This window comes from Mesoplodon bidens (assembly GCF_964165515.1).
Source record: "Mesoplodon bidens genome assembly, chromosome: 19".
NCBI classification, from domain to species: Eukaryota; Metazoa; Chordata; class Mammalia; order Artiodactyla; family Ziphiidae; genus Mesoplodon; species Mesoplodon bidens.
In genome coordinates, this window is record NC_138179.1 from 13,428,377 (window position 1) to 13,449,236 (window position 20,860).

The window sequence follows — 20,860 nt, forward strand, 5'->3', positions numbered from 1 at the left end:
TTAGACAAAATCTTAATAAATAAAGCAATGTTAGGAAGGCTAAAAAACATGCTCTAGAGAAAGGGAGAAAGCCTGAATTTTAATTTATGTGATATACTACATAATGGTATTAGTAAAACACCAAACAAGAGTGTTAGAAATAGTAAATTAATTTCAACAGTGATGGTGTATATTATGTTAAATCCACATACGCTGAGAATTAGAAGGCTGAAGCATTAGAAAGAAATGTTTTTATTAAATAAGATGGCCATCCAATCCAATCCATTTACTCACAGCTGACCAAATTTACTTAACATATCCAAAAAAGAATCTCCTGAATGGACATAAAAGCATGTCTCTAAATTTTAATTTAGTTCTGAATTTAAAATAGAAATTTATTATATGTAAAGCTCAGACGAGAAATGAAAGATGAAACCAGATGAATACTCTACACTAAATTTTACCTTTTAAAGTAAACTAACTACATGACTCCTAAAGGTTTTCTTTACATCTTTCTCTAAATTCATTTGGATTGTAGGAACAAAGGTAGCACTGAGCCTGATAAAGATCGGTCATACTGACAGATAATGGCAAATTTAAAATGAATGCATGTTAATATTTTGGACGTCACTCACAGGAAGAAAATAATTATGACTACCATAATTTTCTTCCTTTTAAATTAGGGCAAGTTCATAGAAGCAGGTAAGTATATGCATATCATGTTTGCAAATAAGGTGTTTCTCTATAAATATGGACTCACTGTTTTCCTTTATTTCAAAAGTACTATAATTCTCAGTCCCAATAGTTTAATAATGATTTTCTCTAAGGTAAAAGTGGTTTTGTTTTACCATTAGAATTTTTATAATCTAAGCACAATTATCTAAATCCTGGCTGAGACTGTCTAGATAAAAATATAAGAAGTAAAAAATAAACTTTAGCTACTTTTAGGTAAGATTTATTAGAAAGTGACACTTTCCTTCCATGTACTTCTAACAATTAAGAAAAACTTTTATCTCTAGGAAAAGAAATCACTCACATTACCTGCAAACAAGAAGCAAGAATGAAGAGAGTCAGCATTTCCTAAGGCCTTGAAATTAAGTTTCTTTTGCATTCATTTATAATTTAAAAAATAAATAATAAAATTAGACCAGGGATATCCAATGCAACAAATGCCCCCAAAATGCCTTTGGGATAAATCAAACCAAAGGAACACAGAGAATGTTTCAATGTAACTTAATTCCAGGGTTAATTGAAATGAAAGCTACTTTGTGCCAGAATTAGTAGAATGATTTTACAGTGAAGGTCAAATAGGCTGAAGTGAAGATGTTCTTAACAAACAGCAAAAGATTTTTGTTTTGCTTTGAAAGAAACAGCTAAAAAAAAGTTCTCCAAACTTACTGATTTTTTGTTTTCCTTTTTTTCTTTTACTGTAGCTTTATTCAGTAGGGAGTGGCAAGTTGCCTACAGAACAGAGATGAGCACAAACAAGTCACAGCACCAACTACATACAGCAACAAAAACAATGTTGGCTTGTACATAAAATTACATGATCAAAATGTAACATAAATGGAATCAACAAAAAATTAGGAATCAACTTAATTTTGAGGGATGAATTTTATCTCTGGATTTTAATTTTTATTACATTTTTAAGCCAAAGCACTAAATAAACAGCAAGAAATGTTGAGACAATCATATCTACTATTTCTGGCTATAAATCACAGAAAAGCTCTCCTCAAGTGAATGTGAGGATATTTAATATTTACATTTCAGTTAAATCCTAGCTTTTGATAAATTTTATATAAAATGTTCATTACAAATAGATTATAATCTAAAAACACTTCTATGCGTCTACATAATTTTTTCTTGATACATATATTTATATATACTTCTCTGTGTATCCTTCAATTGACTTAAAAAGTTCTTTTTTCAATAGCTGGCATTGAATTCCTATCCTACTGATTAAAAAAATAAACATTAAATGGCTAAATATAATAGAAAAAATACACTTTAGAGATTCTGAGCTAAAAGTCTCTCTCTCCTTAAGAAAGATTACTCTTACAATTTCACTTATTTTTGTTTGCAGGCTACTTCCTGAAAAAGTTCTAATCAGAGGAGGTTAAAAGCTCTGCAACATTTGGGAAAAGAATGTTATCAGCTCAACTAGAAATAAGCATTAATATTAAAGTGAAGAAACTGCAGAGAAAATTACAGAATAAAACTGTAAGCCTGCTTAAAATTTTTCACAGATTTGACCATTTATCAGAATGTCTCCAAAAAAAAAAAAAAAACCACACACACACACAAAAAAACCCAAAACCCACAGAGACATATTGGCTTCATCTCTCAGAGCTCCTCCTAGGCCAAAGAGCTCTGTTAAAATTAAAAGACTCCTGATTGGACTAGACTAGGCACAATAATTATTTTTAAAATATCTTGAAAACAAATTAGAATTCTTTAATCCATCATACATGGCATTTTATTCTAGGAATTCTGTGCATTCAACACCATAACCCATAATAACTTGGCATTAGTTTGATATTTGTTCATCCATCCGTCCATCCATTCATCCAAGTAGTTATTGTGCACCTACTTGCTAGATACCATTCTAAGCACTGGAAGAAAGCAATAAAACAAGAAGACACAGTCTTTTTCTCAAGGAGCTTTGATTCAAACTTTAGACTATATACTAGTCTATATAAGAGCGCTAGTAACACAATTTATCCCCAAAATGCAGTTTTATACACTTTTTATTTTCAATTACGGTATATAACCATCAATTATAGCCTTAAAATTTTTGTGTAAACTACTTCTGTTTGGAGAAGCACATTTGCTAGGAAAAGACGACATTTATTTAGAATCATATTTAGCTCTTTCTCAGAACTCTCTCACCACAACTTAGGAGAATATCCACTCTGGGAATTATTTTCTCATTATTCCAAAACTATCAGGAGGAAAAGTGGAAATAAATACATGAGAAAATGTCTCAGTTATAGATCTAACACATGTTCACAGTTGGCTATTCCTATATAATCTTAACCTAGTCCACTAAGTAAGGAGGCATATAAAATGAAAGACATGGTTAAACCATGATTTTAAAAAGGTTTAACAGTCAAAAATACTAACTCAAGTAAAAAGATCTAAAGCTCAGAGAAATTTATTAGCTAGCAATATACTCAGCTTTCAAATCTTCCCCAGTAGGTCCCAAAGCAGGAGACATATTTACTAGAGGGAAAAAAACAATCGACTACTATCCCTCCCAGCAGAACATAAAAGTACAAATGGACCATTATGTTATTGTCAAAGTCAAAAGGGCAAGGAAAAGCCAGAAGAGGGAAGGTGAATAAAAATAAAAGAGCAAACTAAGGGAAAAACTACATTTGGAAGGAGACTCAATGAAAGAATATCTTGAGATCAAAGTTTATTTTTTTTTGTTTTTAATTAGTAAATGTAAAATTTCCTGTTATCAGTCACTTATTAAAAAACAAACTCTTATTTATAAATAATATAGCATATATTTCCTCTATAGTATTGTACATTCCAACAATAAGTTTATCCAATACGTCCCCCAAATGCACTAACATTTAAATAATATTATTAAAGGGAATAATTGTATGTGAAATTTTAATACAATTCAGGTCTGTTGTAATATGGGATATTGTATTATGGCATGTTTTAAAAAGCACAACACATAGTGGTTAATAAGCCACCAATTATCAACTAGCATTATTTTCTGCATTATTTTCACTACCTCCCTCCCTTCCTAACTATGAAAGCTGGCAAGAATCTTGTTTACTTGGGTAGGAGAAATGGGGTTATTTATTCCTTCATTAAATATTTTCTAAGTACTTACTAAATGCCAAGCACTTAGTTCCTTTTTCCTTATCAAATGGGACTCCAAGTTTGCTGATGATACAAAAACTGTTTTCTTTTAGGGAGACAACCACATGAAGAATTTCTACTAAGATCTACTAGACCATATATGTAACCAGGTAGTTAGTACCCGTTCACTTCTAACCAGCTAAAGTCAAAGCCACTGCCACTTGAGAAATTCATTTGCTCTCTGAAAACAGTTCCTATTAGGCCAACCAAGAAGTTGGTCCAGACTATTTTTAATATGTGCTCACCATTTCTTATCTGCCTAGTTTTATAAACAGAAGATGGACTGAATTGGATTTAAAGAGAAACCTGAATAATGCCCAAACTTATGCTATTACTTACTGTATGAGATTTCATATTATAACTAAACCACCCTCTGGTCTCAGATTTAACTAGCTGAAAAAATTATGTGGGGCTCTCCTAAGCTTCCTTGAGCTATTTTGAAAAGGCAGGAAAAGTCATGATAAATTAAATTAAGAGAGTTTTAATGCTAAGTATGCTTCATCATCTACAAACATGATGAAACATTTTTTTATAGATACAGCAGATACATCTTTATAAATAGCAATGGGGGAAAAATTCACAAAGAGCAGCCTGAAACAGCTTTTTTAAATGACAATTTCACTGATCTTGCTAATGTCTCTAAGCAACCGAAGCCCTGTGCTAAAAAACAAATGTCTGGGGATAACTCTGCAAGGAAAAAGACACAAAAGGCATGGGTTTTGATAAATGCATACTTTTTTCCCCCTATACCTGCCCCTGTCCCAAACTCCAGACCCACTAATGTTTCTTCCAGAATCACAGTTTTAACAGGCTAATGTGGATTTGCACTAATCTCCCTTGGAGTGATTAAATCATTTCTGAAACTGCATATGCCGATCAAAAACACAGTGGAAGCCATAAAAGAACACAGATGCAATTTCCTTAGCAAGTAGGGGATGACTGTGGACATCTGAACTCAGAAGCATTACTTGCAGCTCTAGTGTTGGAAAGTCTAATAATTTGACGTGAATGATGATGCAATATATTTTATAAGCAGCATTCTACATAAAATAAACATCAGCCTGTCCTGGGAAAACCTGACACAACACAATAGAGCTTAATGAAAAAATCAAAATTATGGATCAAGCATTTCACAACACAGAAAGCAAGGAGTAGACCAGCCTCATATGTGAAAGACCCTATGAGTAATTCAGGTACAAGATAAAAACAACAACAAAAATTTCATAATATATCTCATTTCAATCACATCTATTATACCCAGTAGATTTGGTGCATTTTAAGCTTCTCAAACGCAAGGAAAATGTATTATTTTTAAAGTACCCCCTTAAACTACTTTATATTTTTAAAGCCAATTTAAACAATTCTTAATGTATTATTCATCCAAATTGATTCAGTATTATCAACCACGCACTATTAGCAGCTAAATCCCTCTTTGGTAAAGCATTCTTTTAAATTTAGTTGTGGATTAATAATGGTAATCTCTAACCTTAAGCATACCTGGTACAAACAGTGGCACACACTTCGTAGCTGAGGGGGAAATTCGGAGGAGGAACTGATGATGGCATGGAAGAACTTTTCGGTCATCTGAAGGAGGTTCCGCTGGTTTTCCTCAAGGCTCTCTGACTGTTCTAACCTATCGAGAGGAAAAAGAAAAAAAGCAAAACCAATTAAAAACAAACAAACAGACATACCCCTTAAAAGAGACTCCTTAAGAGACATTCAGCCAAATGCAACATTTGGACTTTGCTGGGAACCTGATTTAAACAAACCAACTATAAAAAAGGCAATTTTGAGAATTGTGTATAAAAATTCTTCTCCCTCTATATTTTCACAAATTTAGTATATGATTTTTATTTTTTTGTCCATCTAGTAGGTAGGAGAGTGCATCTCACAGTTTTAACTTTTATTTCCATGACTTCAGTAAAGTTAGACATGCTTTCAATATTTTGTGGCCATTCAGGCCCTATTTTCAACGGCCCTTCGTATCCAGTTTAATATCTCTAACTGCTAGGGGTCCCTCTTGCCAGTACCTAAAACTCAGTTTGTTCAAAATCAGCTGATTTTTTTTCCTCCTACTTGTATGTCTCATCCTGTGTTCCCCATGTTGTCAATGGCACCATCACTGTTTCAATCACGTCATTCAGGTGACCTCTGAAGTCGCCTTTGTCCTCAGTACTCCATTATTCCCCACATTTAAATTACTGTTGCTAATTCTTCTGTATGATTCTTTTTTTTTTTAAGGTATTTATTTATTTATTTGGCCGTGCTGCACAGCATTCAGGATCTTAGTTCCCTGACCAGGGATTGAACCCGTGCCCCCTGAAGTAGAAGCACGGAGTCTTAACCACTGGACTGCCAGGGAAGCACCTCTTCTGTATGATGCTAAAGTCTTGGTGCTGTGATTAAAGGCAGATATTCAGGGGCTTCCCTGGTGGCGCAGTGGTTGAGAGTCTGCCTGCCGAGGCAGGGGACACGGGTTCGTGCCCCGGTCTGGGAGGATCCCACATGCCGCGGAGCGGCTGGGCCCGTGAGCCATGGCCGCTGAGCCTGCGTGTCCGGAGCCTGTGCTCCGCAACGGGAGAGGCCACAACAGCGAGAGGCCCGCGTACAGCAAAAAAAAAAAAAGGCAGATATTCAGAAGGCAGACTCACTAGGTTAAAATTTCAGCTTTACCACTTATTGACCATTATGACCTTGGTCAAGATACTTAACTTCTCTGAGCCTCATTTTTTCCATCAATAAGACAGGAATAATTACAATGCCTACTTTATGGGGTTTAAATTTTACCCAGTGGCTCTCAAATCCACAAACCTTTACTTGAGCTGCCCAACCGAACTCTCAAAACACATTCCCTATGAAAGTCACTACTTAGCTACTTGTTATATGTCGTATCTCCCCTACTAAATTGTAAGATCCTTGAAGGATGTATTCATCTTTGACCCCTTAAAAACTATCATAGTACCTTACCAGAACAATTATTGAATAAATACTTGTTTTCAGGGCTTCCCTGGTGGCGCAGGGGTTGAGAGTCCGCCTGCCGATGCAGGGGATGTGGGTTCGTGCCCCGGTCCGGGAAGATCCCACATGCCATGGAGCGGCTGGGCCCGTGAGCCATGGCCACTGAGCCTGCCCGTCTGGAGCCTGTGCTCCGCCAATGGGAGAGGCCACAACAGTGAGAGGCCCGTGTACCGAAAAAAACAAAACAAAACAAACAAACAAAAAAAACTTGTCTTCAATCTCTTAACTAGTAATTTTCTTTCTATACTAATTTACATATTACATAAAAGTTTGGGACACTCCAGATTCCTTGCAGCTCACCATGTGGTGCAGCATATGGATACAGTAAGAGTTTGGAAATTAACGTAGACGACAGGCAGGAAAGATTTCATGGACTAGGTGAGTTCTAAAGGAGGGAAAGAATCTGCACAGGCAAAAAGAAGTAAGGGCATTTCAGAAAGAAGGCAGGACAAGCACACAATTCAATCTGATAAACGTTTATCAGGTGTCTACTATTTGCCATCTTAATGCCAGGTGCTGAGGATTCAACAATAATTGGCCTTTGAACTTCTCAAAGAGGGGAGACAAGTACACACTAAGTAATGAGTACAATCATTCAAGGATATAAAAGACAAAATAGCAAACCAGAGATAGACATGATTAATTCACATGGCAACTGGTTGCCGGGAAGTCAGAGGCAGAAAATGAACTTGGGATATATGGGGAACTAAAAAGAGACTGGTCTAAATATGGGGCTTTATGCAGGGAGATCACTTAAGAAGCTACAATAGTAACTCAAATCTGAGATATGGAGGGCACAGAAGCTTTGCATATGAAAGAAAAGATTAACAATATATTTAACAGGGCCAGAAGAGATTCCTAGAAACCTTGACAGTTCTTGTCTACTTTGTGGGAACTTTTTCTTAATGAGTCAACACAGCAGCAGGTGTGCTGCTGGTCTGTTTCAGATGTCCCTCTAATACATCTATCCCTCCTGCCTCCCACATGCCAATGATAACTTATTGGCTATTCCATTAATTCTGATCTATAATGAAGCTTTGTGTTCAATTATTTAAGTGTTTGTGTGTATAAAAATTTTTCCCTCTGATTTTCAATCAGCTTTTGTTTTTGTTTTTTTATCCTATTGTTTTCCTGTTTTTAATTTCATTGATTTCTAATTTTTATTTCTTTCCTTCTGCTTGCTTTAGGTTTATACTGAACTTTCTCTAATTTTCTAAGGTGAAAGTTTAGGCCATTCATTTTAGATCTTTCTTCTTTTCTAATATATGCATTTAATGCTGTAAATACTACATTTCACTACATTCCACACATTCTGATAAGATGTACTTTCATTTTCATTGAGTTTTTCTTTTTCTTTGCATTTCAGTTTTGGAAATCTCTGTTGACATATCTTCAAGTTCACTAATTCTTTTCTCATTTGTGTCCAGTCTACTGATAAGCCCATCCAAAGGCATTTTTCCTTTCTGTTACAATGTTTTTGATTTCTAGCATTTCCTTTTGATTCTTTCTTAGAGTTTCCATCTCTGTTTAAGTCACGCACTGGTTGTATTTTTTCCATAGACCCCTTAACATATTAATTGTAGTTATTTTAATCCTTGTCTGATAATTCCAAAATCTGTCACACCTGAGTCTAGTTCAGATGCTTGCTTTGTCTCTTGAGACTGTGATTTTTATTGCTTTTTAGCATGCTTTGTAATTCTTTTGTTGAAAGACCCAAGACATAATGGGTAGCAGGAACAGAAACAAAGACGTCTTTAATGTAAGGTTTAATGTTAATCTGGCTAGGACTTAGGTTGTGTTTAATGTTTGCTGTAGCTATAGGTGTCAATTTCTTCCAGTGTCCTTGTTTTTGTCTACCTAGTTGTCTGGGATTCCCTAGTTTTCCCTAGGAATTTCTTCTTAGAGTCTCTGTGTTGAAGCTCTCTGTTGTAACCCACTTTTAATACACTGGAGTCCTGTTGATGTAGTAGTGAGGTACTGGGGAGGGGAAGCAGTCTATAATCTTATGCTTATATCTCCATTGTTTTACTGGGCCAGAGTGGCTGGGCTATGACCTTCAGAAGAATTTCTTAGCCTTTTTTCTCCCCTTATGTGAGTCAGGAAGGCTAGAGGAGGCTGAAGTTGGGTAACTGCCCATCCTCCAGGTCAGATAAGGCTCTGGTAGTTATCCTTAAAGGCAGGCCTTCGTAAGGGGGAACAGAACACTATGGGCATATTACAAAATGGTTACTTTCCCCCTTCCCCTGCCCAGAGCACAAGGGGACTTTTCTTCCATCTTCACCATGAGAACCTGGTAGGGTTTCTAGAGGTCAAACTCACAGAAGTGTGGGGGTCCCCCTGACACAGGGCCCCCAGGAGCTTTCATTCTCAAGCTAATCCACACTCAACCTCCAGCAAGTTGTCAACTACAGCCTAAGTGTTCCTACCAGTTACTGACTCCAGCAGCTGTTTCTCCCTGTAAGCTGGGATTCTCTGAATTTGGCTGTCACGCCAGTCTTTTCCCTTTTTTTTTGGCGGGGGGGGTGCCCTTCAATTCTCCGATGAATTTAAGAAGAGTTGCTGATTTTCTGTTTTCAGCTTTTTCTTGTTATGAACATAGCATTGTCAACTTCCAAGCCCTCTACATGTCAGAAAAGATGTCAACTTGATTTTAAGTAACCTGAATATAGGAAGTTTGTCATCTAGTTCCCTTCTCTGTACCAAAGTACTTAGTACAGTAGATTTCTTTCAGGCAGTAGTTCACTCTCTAAGCAATTTTTACCCTTTAGAAAGTGAAATTGCTAAATGGTAACAAAATACAAGATAACATTAAAAGAATGTTGCTTTTAAGTTTTAAACTACAACTTTTTAACCATTTTAACAATAACTGGTTAATTTAGGTGCCAGAGTTCTGATTAGATATTACTGTTGATACTTCAGCAAAGGCAGAGCCAAAAATATCAACTGATACGAAGTTGCCAAATAAAATTATTTAGGAAGAGAAACCATCAAGAAACTCTGAACTTGAAAATAAAAAATAAAATAATGTTAAGGTCCTAACTGAAAGACAAGAGATGTGGTATAGAAAAAGCAAGCATAAGTGTTTAAAATTTCATTCAACAAATATTTATGAAATGCCAACTATAAGCCAGATACCATGGGGACAGGTAGAAAGCTTCATGGAGATGGTGGTTTTTAAACTGCACCTTACATTACCCCTTGGCCTCTTTCCCTTCTCCTAAGTCAATCCTCATTATAGGAGGAAGAGCGAGATAGATTAAAAAAAAAAACAGAGTCAAGCACGCTGAGTTCAGTGCCATCCTCTCCATTCTAGATATGTCTGCCTGCAGAAAAGATATAATCTGGTCTTCTCTCCACTTGTGATAAAAAGCTTGCCAGCCCCTGTGATGGAAGCCTGTAGTTTACCCAGCTGTGCAAGGGATGGGGAAGATGATTCTAATTCAAGGTGATGTATTAGCAAGCTTATGTTATATGCCCACAGGATCTAAAGCCCCACTCTTTAATCATTTTTATCAGAAATAGAGGAGATAGCTGATTCCTAGGTGCTTCACTCCCATCCCTCCCCTCCCTCTACCCTTTTGGTTCTGAATTTGGTGGGGGGAAAATGGGTATTACTTATTAGGCAACTCTAATCCCAATGAACCGCATGTTGTCAAGCCACTTTAAAAATGTACAACATGTGCATATTTCACTGCAGTTAAAGTACCGAGATGACATGAAAGAATGACAAGTAGTGATGTGGATTATAGTCAGATGAGTTTTTTTCTTGCAGTCAATGGGGAACAACTGATGGTTTCTAAGAAAAAAAGTGACAAAAAATTTTAGGTTTCAGAATAATTCCTGCAGTAAATGATCTGCAAATAAAAATATAATGCTAGGACAATAATTAGAAAGTTACTACAAAAGTCAATGGGATTGGGACTTCCCAGGTGGCACGGTGATTAAGAATCCGCCTGCCAATGCAGGGGACACGGGTTCAAGCCCTGGTCCGGAAGATGCCACATGCCGCACAGCAACTAAGCCCACGTGCCGCAACCACTGAAGCTTGCACGCGTAGAGCCCGCGCGCCGCAACGAAGAGTAGCCCCTGCTCGCCACAGCTAGAGAAAGCCCGCACGGAGCAAAAAAGACCCAATGCAGCCAAATATTAATTAATTAATTAATTAATTTAAAAGTCAATGGGATCGATATGGCATTGGCTAAGTAAATTATGATATTGCCAAACCACAAACTATTATGCAGCAGTTAAAAAGAATCAGATTATCTTTCTATACTGACAAAGAATGATCTAAGACACAGGGTTATGTTAAAAAAAAAAAGTTGCAAAACCATGTATATATTGATAATATCTTACCATTTACATTAAGTGCTCACATTATAACATAGTTTCTACCACTAGAGATATGTATATGCAAATGGACTGAAAAAAGGACAGAAGAACGGCCTAACTAGTAACAGTGCTATGTCTCTAGAGGTGACAGTCAAAGACACCTTTAACGTTATTTGTAATTTTCTTTAAGAAAAATGTATTTGAGGGACTTTCCTGATTGTGCAGTGGTTGGGACTCCGTGCTCCCAGTGCCGGGGGCCCGGGTTTGATCCCTGGTCATGGAACTAGATCCCACATGCATGCCGCAACTAAGGAGCCTGCGAGCCGCAACTAGGGAGCCTGCCTGCTGTAACTAAGACCCAGCGCAACCAAATAAATAAATATTAAAAAAGAAAAGAAAAGAAAAATGTATTTGTGTGTAACTTTTATAATTAAAGACTAATCTTAAGAATCAAGGGAAGAAATTATGAGGGCCTTGCCTCATGTAGTGGAAATGAAAAAATGGAGAGCTGTTGCAGATGAGAGGATGACACACCTGGTAGGATCTACTTCAAAGCTAACATGCTGCCAATCAGAGGATGTGATCACAATCCGTAATAAAGGATCCAGGAGTTTCTGTAGGTAGGTAGCACCATATACCTAAAGAAATACACAAGTAGGAATTTATTATGCCTGCTCCAAATATCTTGCATTAAAGAAGACATTCTGCTCTGTACATAATCACTGTTTGGCATACCTCCGCACCAAAAAAAAAAAAAAAGATAAATGGATACAAACCTTGAAACAGAAGGTCATTATTTTACTGGCTAAGCTGTTGCCTCGGAAAAGAGTCTGCATGGAGTCTGCCAATTCTACTTCCTTAGAAAACATGTTCCAGAGCAGTTGGTAGAGTAAATGCCGAGAGTCAAACAGAGTCACTAGAACTCGAGCTAGTTCATCCTGAGAACAAAATAAAATAGTGTCAGTGTGAACAGTTCCATTTTTCCTTAAGCAGGAAACTGAAAGGCAAATCGAAAGCTGACAACCACCTGCTGAACTGAGGTATATGGTGACTGATTAAGTTTTCCCCTGGGGTTTTTATCTGTGTATATCTGTCTATAACAGATGACTATTTCTATACACCTACAGTAGCTGCTAACTCTAAGGATTAAATGATAAAAGGTAAGAGAGGCCAAGGCTTTACCAGAAGACAAAAAAAAATCCAGGATTCAGTTCAAATTCTATGACAAAATGAAAGAAAACAGAAATAGAAGATGATGGCAAAGAATTTGATGTGCACAGATCATTTTCTTAGAAAATCAATGAGGGCAAATAAACCTCCAGTGACCACAGGGCTCTACTCTCTTCTCACATGGTCAGGGAGACTCAGTGAATGCTGAACACGGCTAGGCAGGAAACAACGAAAATGGCAAAACTACAGGATTTGCAGCAAGTCAGGAAAAAGACCTAGGCTGTGCATTCAGAACCAAAAGATTAGTCAGATTTACATACAAAGTGGGGATGGTGGCTAATTCCCATCTAGTTCTTAAATGATAAGCCTCATAATTCCCCACAGTAAAGTATCTTTTGGTACACTCAAGAAAAATGAACGTGATAGTAAATCACTGTTTAACCATACATGTTGGGAAGAGATTTAGAGAGAACAGGGGTAGCCATAATAAGATGGCCCAAACTTCAATCAGTGACAACAAAGCCAGGATCACGGCATATAGCTCCTCTAATTCTTGTCTGGTTCCAGGATTATTATAATCTGTTATTCCAGTAAAGGAAAAAATTTAACAATCCTAACCACAGATAACTGAAGCCAAATAAGACCCAATACTCTGCTATACGTCCTACAGTTACATAATACGTAATTGACTAGATATAAAAATTCTATCCTCCATTTTAAAGCCAAGTATAATTACAAGAGACAATTCAGTTACAAAATAAAACTATTTTTAGACTGCTGTGCTACTTTTTTCCACTCTAATCCCTCCCCTGCAAAATTCTGAAAACTTTAAGCACCAGAATTTATTTATTTATTTATAGTATTTTAATTTATTTAAGAATAACATAATAAAAATAACATCATAAATCCATAATATGTTAGCATAAACAACATTTTTTGGAAAAATAATTATATTTTCCAAAACAACAACAACAAAAATCTGTGAAGAGTAGTGTTGTTTTGTATTTTTGCATTTTTAAAAAGCATCTGGCTTTATAAATGATAGCTGAATTTTCATATAAGCACCAGAATTTAAATTTACAAAATAGAACTAAAATTTTTAAAGTTATCTTTTATTTTGTTTAGATACAGTTCGAATAGATCTGGCCTAATATAAAAGTCCCTCTCTAAAAAAAAGTCATTTAGTATAAAACACATAAGAAATGATTTACTGAAAGAAAACAAAATGTTTAAAGCCTCTTGGACTTAACTAATTCTATTTTATTGAAAAAATTACTGATAATTTTTAGCGTGAATTATAGGTAGGTGCTAAAAGGTAATTCAGAATTCCATTTTCAAAATATATGAAGATTTGTGAACTAATGTTAGGCTTCAAGAGGATTTCAACAATTTCCTTTTTCTAGCTCCCTAGCTACAAGCAGGATTCCATCTTCATTCATTAAACAATTACTTACTGAGTCATTGTTATATGCCAGATTGTACTTCAAGACCTGGAACTACAGCAGTAAACAACATAGACACAGTCTGCTCTCATGTAGCTCACATTGTGGTGGAATGAGACCAAGCAATCAAATAAACAAGATAATTTCACATAGTAAATAACTGCTGCAAAGAAAATATAACAAGGAATGGAATAAAATGACTGTGGGTGTGGTTTTGATTGGATGGCCAGAAAAGACCTCACTAGGAAAGTGATATCTGACTTGAAACTTGAATAACAAGAGACCAGGGAATAAGTATTCTAGGCAGCAGCAGCAGCAAGGGTGCTCAAGGGTAGAAATAAGCCTAACATGTTTGATGGCCAGTGTGGTTTCAGTCTGGTGAACAAGAAGGAAAATGGCATGAGATGATGTCAGAGATGAGGCAGGGCCCAGGCTGGGCAGAGCCTTGTAGACCAGGGTAAAGAGTTTGAGTTTCACTGTAAGTGTGAAGAATAAGATCCTACAGCTTTTAAGCAGAAACACATCTACAGGCAACAACAGATTAGATATAATTAGATACAATTATAGATATAATTATAAATTAGATACAATTTACTAAAATGAAATGAAATCATTTTCGGTACAGTATAAACTAAACAGCTTTTTACCATGGAAAGGGACAAGCTTTCTCAAATGTTTAGCATATGTTACCAAAAACGATATGGTTCTAGGAAATTTTTTATTAAGAGATGCCAAATAGCCATATTATGTCTTCTGTATTTAAAACAAGCAATGTCACAATTTCAAATGCAAATTAGAGTGGTTAAATTTTTTAAAAATTGTATAATGCATTACAGAAAAAAAGAGTTGTGAACTAGAGGTATATCAATAGTAAACAGGCATAAGCCTTGAATTTTAGTTCTAGCATTACTAACAACTAAATATGAGATTTAACCCTAATTATCTCATTTAATATATGAAGACACCAGACCAGATCAGGGGTTTTAATTTTCTTTTGATGAGTGTTCAAATGGAATTTTTCAGTGGGTCAGGTAAGGAGTTTGAGTTTTACTTTAAATATGTGAAATAAGATCCTCATATTTAAGAAATCTAGCAAGGGCTAGAAGAGCCAACCACTTTCCACAGCTGAAAATCACTCAAATAATATCTGAAGTTTCTTCCAGCTCTAAAAGTTTTAGCAATTGATTCAATTCATTGATACACACTACTATATAGAAAATAAACAAGCAACTACTGTAGAGCACAGGGAACTATATCCAGTATCTTGTAATAACCTAGAATGGAAAAGAATGTGAAAAATTATATATTTATGTGTGTGTGTATATATAAAACTGAATCACTTTGCTGTACACCTGAAACACTGTAAATCAACTATCCTTCAATTTTTAAAAAATTCATTGAATGAATGAATTTCGAAGCATCTGCTATGTGCCAGGCACTGTTCTTCTGCTCTTACTCAATGCACTTACCCACTGAGAACAAGGGACCACATTGGCCAGAGCCATAGCTATTGGGAGCTCTCCTTGATCACCCATCATTGTGACCAACTCCACCAGTCTCTCAAAACGATCTGCCAACACCGTTTCTGCAAGTGTGTCAAATTCTGTGCCTTGTTGAAGGATTTTTGTCAGAACTTCCATAAACGTAGCTCTCGTCTGGAGATCTTTGTGATAACCTAAACCTGATATGGACAGACAGATGCAAATTTACTAACATGGTCTTCCTGAAGTAATTCCACTTGTCTTACATGCCAGTTCTCTAGGTTTTAAATTTCTAAATGAAGCTTTCATTTTATCTCACCTATGGAGTGCATGAGGCCACTGTCCACGTTAGCATTGAGTAAGTTTGACATTGCCAGGACTGTACAGTGCCTCAGTGATGCCAGCCTCCGAGACATGCCACGTTTCCTGCCACCTGTTTGTGCATTTTCATCTTCAACTTCACTACAGTCGTTCAAAAGGTTCATGAACAATGTGAAATACCTGTGAAATAAAAAGACTGACCCTTACCCAGGGAAGGCCACATCAACCAGACAGCAAATCAGACATTCTGAAACCATCACATGTGCATCACACGAGCGGCTCTGGGTATCTGCTTCTCTCCAGTCTTGGAGTAATCAGCCAGCATGGCTCATTATGAAATGTTTTGTGCTGAATATGATTTTATCCTGACAAAGCTCAGTATTTCATAATATAAACACCAAATACATGCAGTGTTTCCTGGTAAATGCATCACTTTTAATGTTTAGAATATAAAAATTAGTGGTCCAAACAGTTTAGACAATGACATTTTAAATGACTGAAGGAGGTGATCTGGGTTTTACTGCCAATAAAATTCACCAATCAGACTTCCCTGGTGGTGCTGTGGTTAAGAATCCGCCTGCCAATGCAGGGGACACAGGTTCGAGCCCTGGTCCGGGAAGATCCCACATACCGCAGAGCAACTAAGCCTGTGCGCCACAACTACTGAGCCTGCACTCTAGAGCCTGCGTGCCACAACTACTGAAGCCCGCACGCCTAGAGCCCGTGCTCCGCAAAGAGAAGCCACCGCAACGAGAAGCCCGCACACTGCAACGAAGAGTAGCCCTCGCTCACCGCAACTAGAAAAAGTCCATGCTCAGCAACGAAGACCCAATGCAACCAAAAATAAATAAATAAATTTAAAAAAATTCACCAATCAAATTATTTTCTTTAAAAACCACAAAACACTGGATTACTGGACTGAATGTTAATATTATGACATAGTATGAGTGTGTTTCATGTTTGGTAATTGCAATCATTGTTGCTTTTGCTGTGGTCATCCATTTACAATGCTTGGTGTCAGTTTATTTATCTCTTGTAAAAATAAAATACAGTGTGCGTGTGTGAAAAAAAAAATACAGGGTGTTCAGTAGAAAAGAAAACAAACAAACAAACACAAAACACATGTGCATCACATGAGCGGCTCTGGTATAGGGCTTCCTACTATACAAGCCCTAACATGGATAATACTGCTTCAAGCACATGTTATATTTTGTGAGACAGCGGCTGATGGCCATAATAACAAAGCATTTGAGGTCCATTTTCTAAATATAATCATTTGCTACTTTGGTTACACTTTGTTTTGTTGTGTGTGGGGCTTTGTTTTTTGCTTTGTATTTTTGGTGACTGAAATTTACTTAAGAAATAACTGTGATTTGGCTTCCATCAATTCCACACCATCTCCTTCCTCAGGCTGCAGCGGAAGACCAGCCAGGAGTGAAACTACTGCTTCCATGCTTGCCTGGTCCAAATCTCTGAAGAAAAAAAAGTTTAAAGACCACAAATCTTTCAGGTTCTTCCACTCCACCTTCCCCTCAAATAAACTTCTTCTTAACAGACACAAACTTTAATAACTACCTATTTCATTAAACAAATTACTATGAAAACCTAAATAATTTGAGTTAATATGCAGAGCCCAGAATGCCAAGACATTTCAAGTTGGGGAGAGGGTGATAATAACTTTCTACAAAGTAATCTTGGCAAAATGACTACCTTAAATTAAAAGCACATACTATGGAAACAAGGCTGGCCAAAGAAATATATGTGAATGGTTTTTGTGTAATACATAATGTTTAAATATTTCTGATACATTGCAGTAAGTGTTTATCATTAGAGCAAACTTAAGCAATTACATTTTAGAAAGACTCAAAATGGCTAAGTTCCTCAAATAATATCTTTATCCAATCAAAAATTTAAAACCATCTAAGGCTTTATTTTCCAACTGTAGACTATCCTCCCTAAACAGACAACACAAGCTTTCCAAACATAACACTCTCACACATTTTTTTTTTACTGAAAGTCTTTTAGTTAAAAAAAAAAAGAAATAATAAAGATTATATCTTATATAATTCAAATGCAAAAGCTTGATATCCCAAAAAACAATTTTAATACACATAAAATATATGTATACAAACTATAATGAAGTAGTAGTAACACCTAGAGTAAACCTGCTGATACTTAGTTAAAGGTCTTTTTTTTTTTTTTTTTTTTACCTTGTAAGACATTTTACATCATCATCTGCTGCTTGGTTTGATGTTCCCATAACCCAATCTGTCAGGTATTCTACCATCTTATTCCTATAGAATGGCAGAGAAAAAGAAAAGAGGACTTTTTTAAAGTCACACATACACTTTTAGTCATATAAGAATTTTTAATAGTTCAAGTAATTTCCCAAATCACCCAAGCAACATGACAACTTCATAAAAGAGATACTGCTATTACAAATCTAACAGTGAGAAGGGCACAAACCTGAGTAACCTGGGTACTGATCCACCACATCAGCCCTTAGCTATGGTATCCATTTGGATACAGAATCAAATTCTTGTCTCAAGTGTAGTAAAATTTTAGAAAAAGGGAGCACTGTCATGGGCATAAAGGTTTGGGAAATTTGAAAAGATATGAAGAGAAAAAAAAACACACACACACACATAAAATGCTCCTTTTTCACCTTCCCCGCTTCCCACGATAACCAGGTGCACACTACTTTTCTGTACTTCACTTAACATAATAAGATTTACAAAATTTAACTTTGCTCTTTTGAGAACTCACCTAAATTTCATCTCTTGACAAAATGAGAGGTCGTCTCTCCTTGCCATCATTACCTCCACTAACTGACACAGTTTCGTTTTTATTTGAATTGCATGGACCATATTCCCAAGCACACGAACATATCTAGACACAGAAGCATTAAAAAAATAATAATCCGATACAAACAAAAGAGAAGATTTTCTAAATTCTTTCATCTCTAAGTAAAATGATTAAATGTAACCATAAGAACTGTAAGATTTTCGTTTTGTTTATATGAGAACATATATAACTTCTAATTACCTTATTATTACACCCTAATCTGGGTGCAACAGAGAAAAGGATGGCAAATTATTTCACTACTAACTACCGATACCAATGTGTGTCTGCTACACTTCAGTAGAATGCTTACCTGACCAGATTTAACATCATTGTTTCAATGCTAGCTTGCCCCAGATGTTCAGAGCTGCCTTCAGTATGATTATCTAGTAAGTTCTTCATTATAGCTATGGTTTGCTCCACGAACTGAGTATTGGTGTCAGTCAATAAAACCTATACGAAGAACAAAACATTGGGAATTGATTTGGGAATCAATGCACAGCAGACAGACCACAGAGAGATGAAGCTGCCTGATCTAAATGTCATACACATGCAGAAATTCAACCATGGGCACATATCCAAACGTGCACATAGATACACACAGGCACTCATATCCATACCCAAGACATTGTTAACCCCAGGCACGCCCATGCACTAGAGTCCCTAAAAAGCAAATTGGTTCCTACATTAGACGATTCTTCTTTTTGCAATGTTTTCACCTATTTTTTTAAAATTATAAGTGAAAGTTCATGCCAGTATCGAAATTGAATAATCTAAAAGGAAAAGGCTTCATTATTTCAAATGAGTCACTCTATTCACAGGGAAGGGTGAAAAATAAAACAGAGAACACTTTACCTGCCCTTGGGAGTCAAAAAACTTGCTGATGGTATTCTTCAGTTTGTTAAAGAGCATTGGATAAAGAGCAGGACTCAATTCTAGACCCACCAGATCCTTAACATTGGTCCGTATTTGAAGTCCCACTTTCTCATGGTTACAGACCATTAAGGATAGCAGCCGATCCATAAATTTGCTGACAGGTGTATCTGCGTTTCCCTCTGAGGACATCACTGAAATCATGGAACCCTTGCGTTCACTGACTGGGCCCATGGGTGGGCTATAGGTTGCCAGGCCAGAATTGCTTCTCTGCTGCAGGCATACTCCCCCAAGGGCACAAAGGAAGCCAGTCATGTTGATCCATTCTTGTAGGGAGTCTGTGTCAGACAAATCTATGGATCCTCCTCCACTCACATGAGACATTCGCCTCTTAACGATGGTCTTGTGAAGGCTTTCAGCAGCCTAAACACAAAATTTTTATGGAAAGCATGAATTCAACCTAAATTGGTTGAGAGATTTGACAAATTACTTTTTATCCAACATTTCTTCCATGACAAAAGAACATTTTTTACATTTAAAAACTCCAAGTCTTCACTCTGTAATTTCTAGTCACATCAAGGTATCTTACTGCTTGAGGATGGATGAGTCTTAAGTTACAGAACTGAAGGTAGTGATACACATATATCCAGTATCAGATACAGAAGGTGGTGATGGACTGCAGTTCAGGAAGGAACATACTTTCAAAACATTTGCTTATATCAATTCCTGGACACAGAGGCCACATCTGTGCTGCTTCAAGGAATATAAGCATTTGGAGATTTTTAACCAAGTAGTGTGTGCACTTAGTAACTTAGTGATTGCTGAAGTTCAAGTGCTCTGGGATCAGCTCTGTAAACATTGTACTACTATTAATATATTGGGTTGGCCAGAAAGTTCATTCGGATTTTCCCATAAGCTCTTACAGAAGATCTTATAGATTCCCACATGGCAAGATGAGAGTAACCAAGTGGAAGAACCACTGAAAACAGAAAAGAGTGTAATGAAGGAGTACAGAAAGATAAAAAATCAATAGAAAAAAATAATACTCCACAAGAATTTGTAACCTGACAGAGGAGGAATCTTCCAGGAGTTCTGGTCCTTTAGTTTATGGAATAGAGATGAGAAAGAAAAACTTACTATGTGTAGCAAAAATTTTTCAGATTCAATTTCCCAACTGCTTGCAAGCATAATACTCACCTTACTATAGAGGATATATCAACCTAAGAAAGCAACATATTAGGGACAATCTGTGACATGGTTGATGTAGAAGTGCCACTGCATTTGTTTCATTAGGTATGTCTGTTTTATGGGGAAAATGACCTCTCATGAATGACTGCTTTGAATATGGGACTCTTAAAACTTTGCCATTTCTTATAGCACATGGATTTACTACAGTTGTATCTAGTATTAGAATATGGCTACATATCTCTGCTGTCATGTAGCACATTATCTCTTTTAGGACCTAAATTATCAGGTATTTATGCAAGTTCCCTGATCAGGAGTTAAGACAGAGCGGGGCTCACATAT

The 20,860-nt window shown here is 36.4% G+C and overlaps 1 protein-coding gene across 5 annotated transcripts in view; it reads right to left on the reverse strand.

Annotated features, from left to right (window-relative positions):
- The window catches only part of NF1 (neurofibromin 1), a 260,760-nt gene that overhangs the window by 111,899 nt on the left and 128,001 nt on the right, over nt 1-20,860 (reverse strand). For all 5 annotated transcript variants that reach the window (XR_014013948.1, XM_081218712.1, XM_081218713.1 and 2 more), the window contains exons 21-31: nt 19,316-19,756; nt 18,774-18,913; nt 18,386-18,508; nt 17,830-17,913; nt 16,975-17,091; nt 15,618-15,799; nt 15,287-15,498; nt 11,982-12,143; nt 11,740-11,843; nt 5,356-5,491; nt 1,378-1,440 (exon numbers count right to left, since the gene is read on the reverse strand). Coding sequence is in view for 4 of the 5 variants with exons in the window: in XM_081218712.1 (XP_081074838.1) it covers nt 1,378-1,440; nt 5,356-5,491; nt 11,740-11,843; nt 11,982-12,143; nt 15,287-15,498; nt 15,618-15,799; nt 16,975-17,091; nt 17,830-17,913; nt 18,386-18,508; nt 18,774-18,913; nt 19,316-19,756 (1,764 nt within the window). In the remaining variant the exon portion in view is untranslated. The remainder of the gene's footprint in view (nt 1-1,377; nt 1,441-5,355; nt 5,492-11,739; nt 11,844-11,981; nt 12,144-15,286; nt 15,499-15,617; nt 15,800-16,974; nt 17,092-17,829; nt 17,914-18,385; nt 18,509-18,773; nt 18,914-19,315; nt 19,757-20,860) is intronic.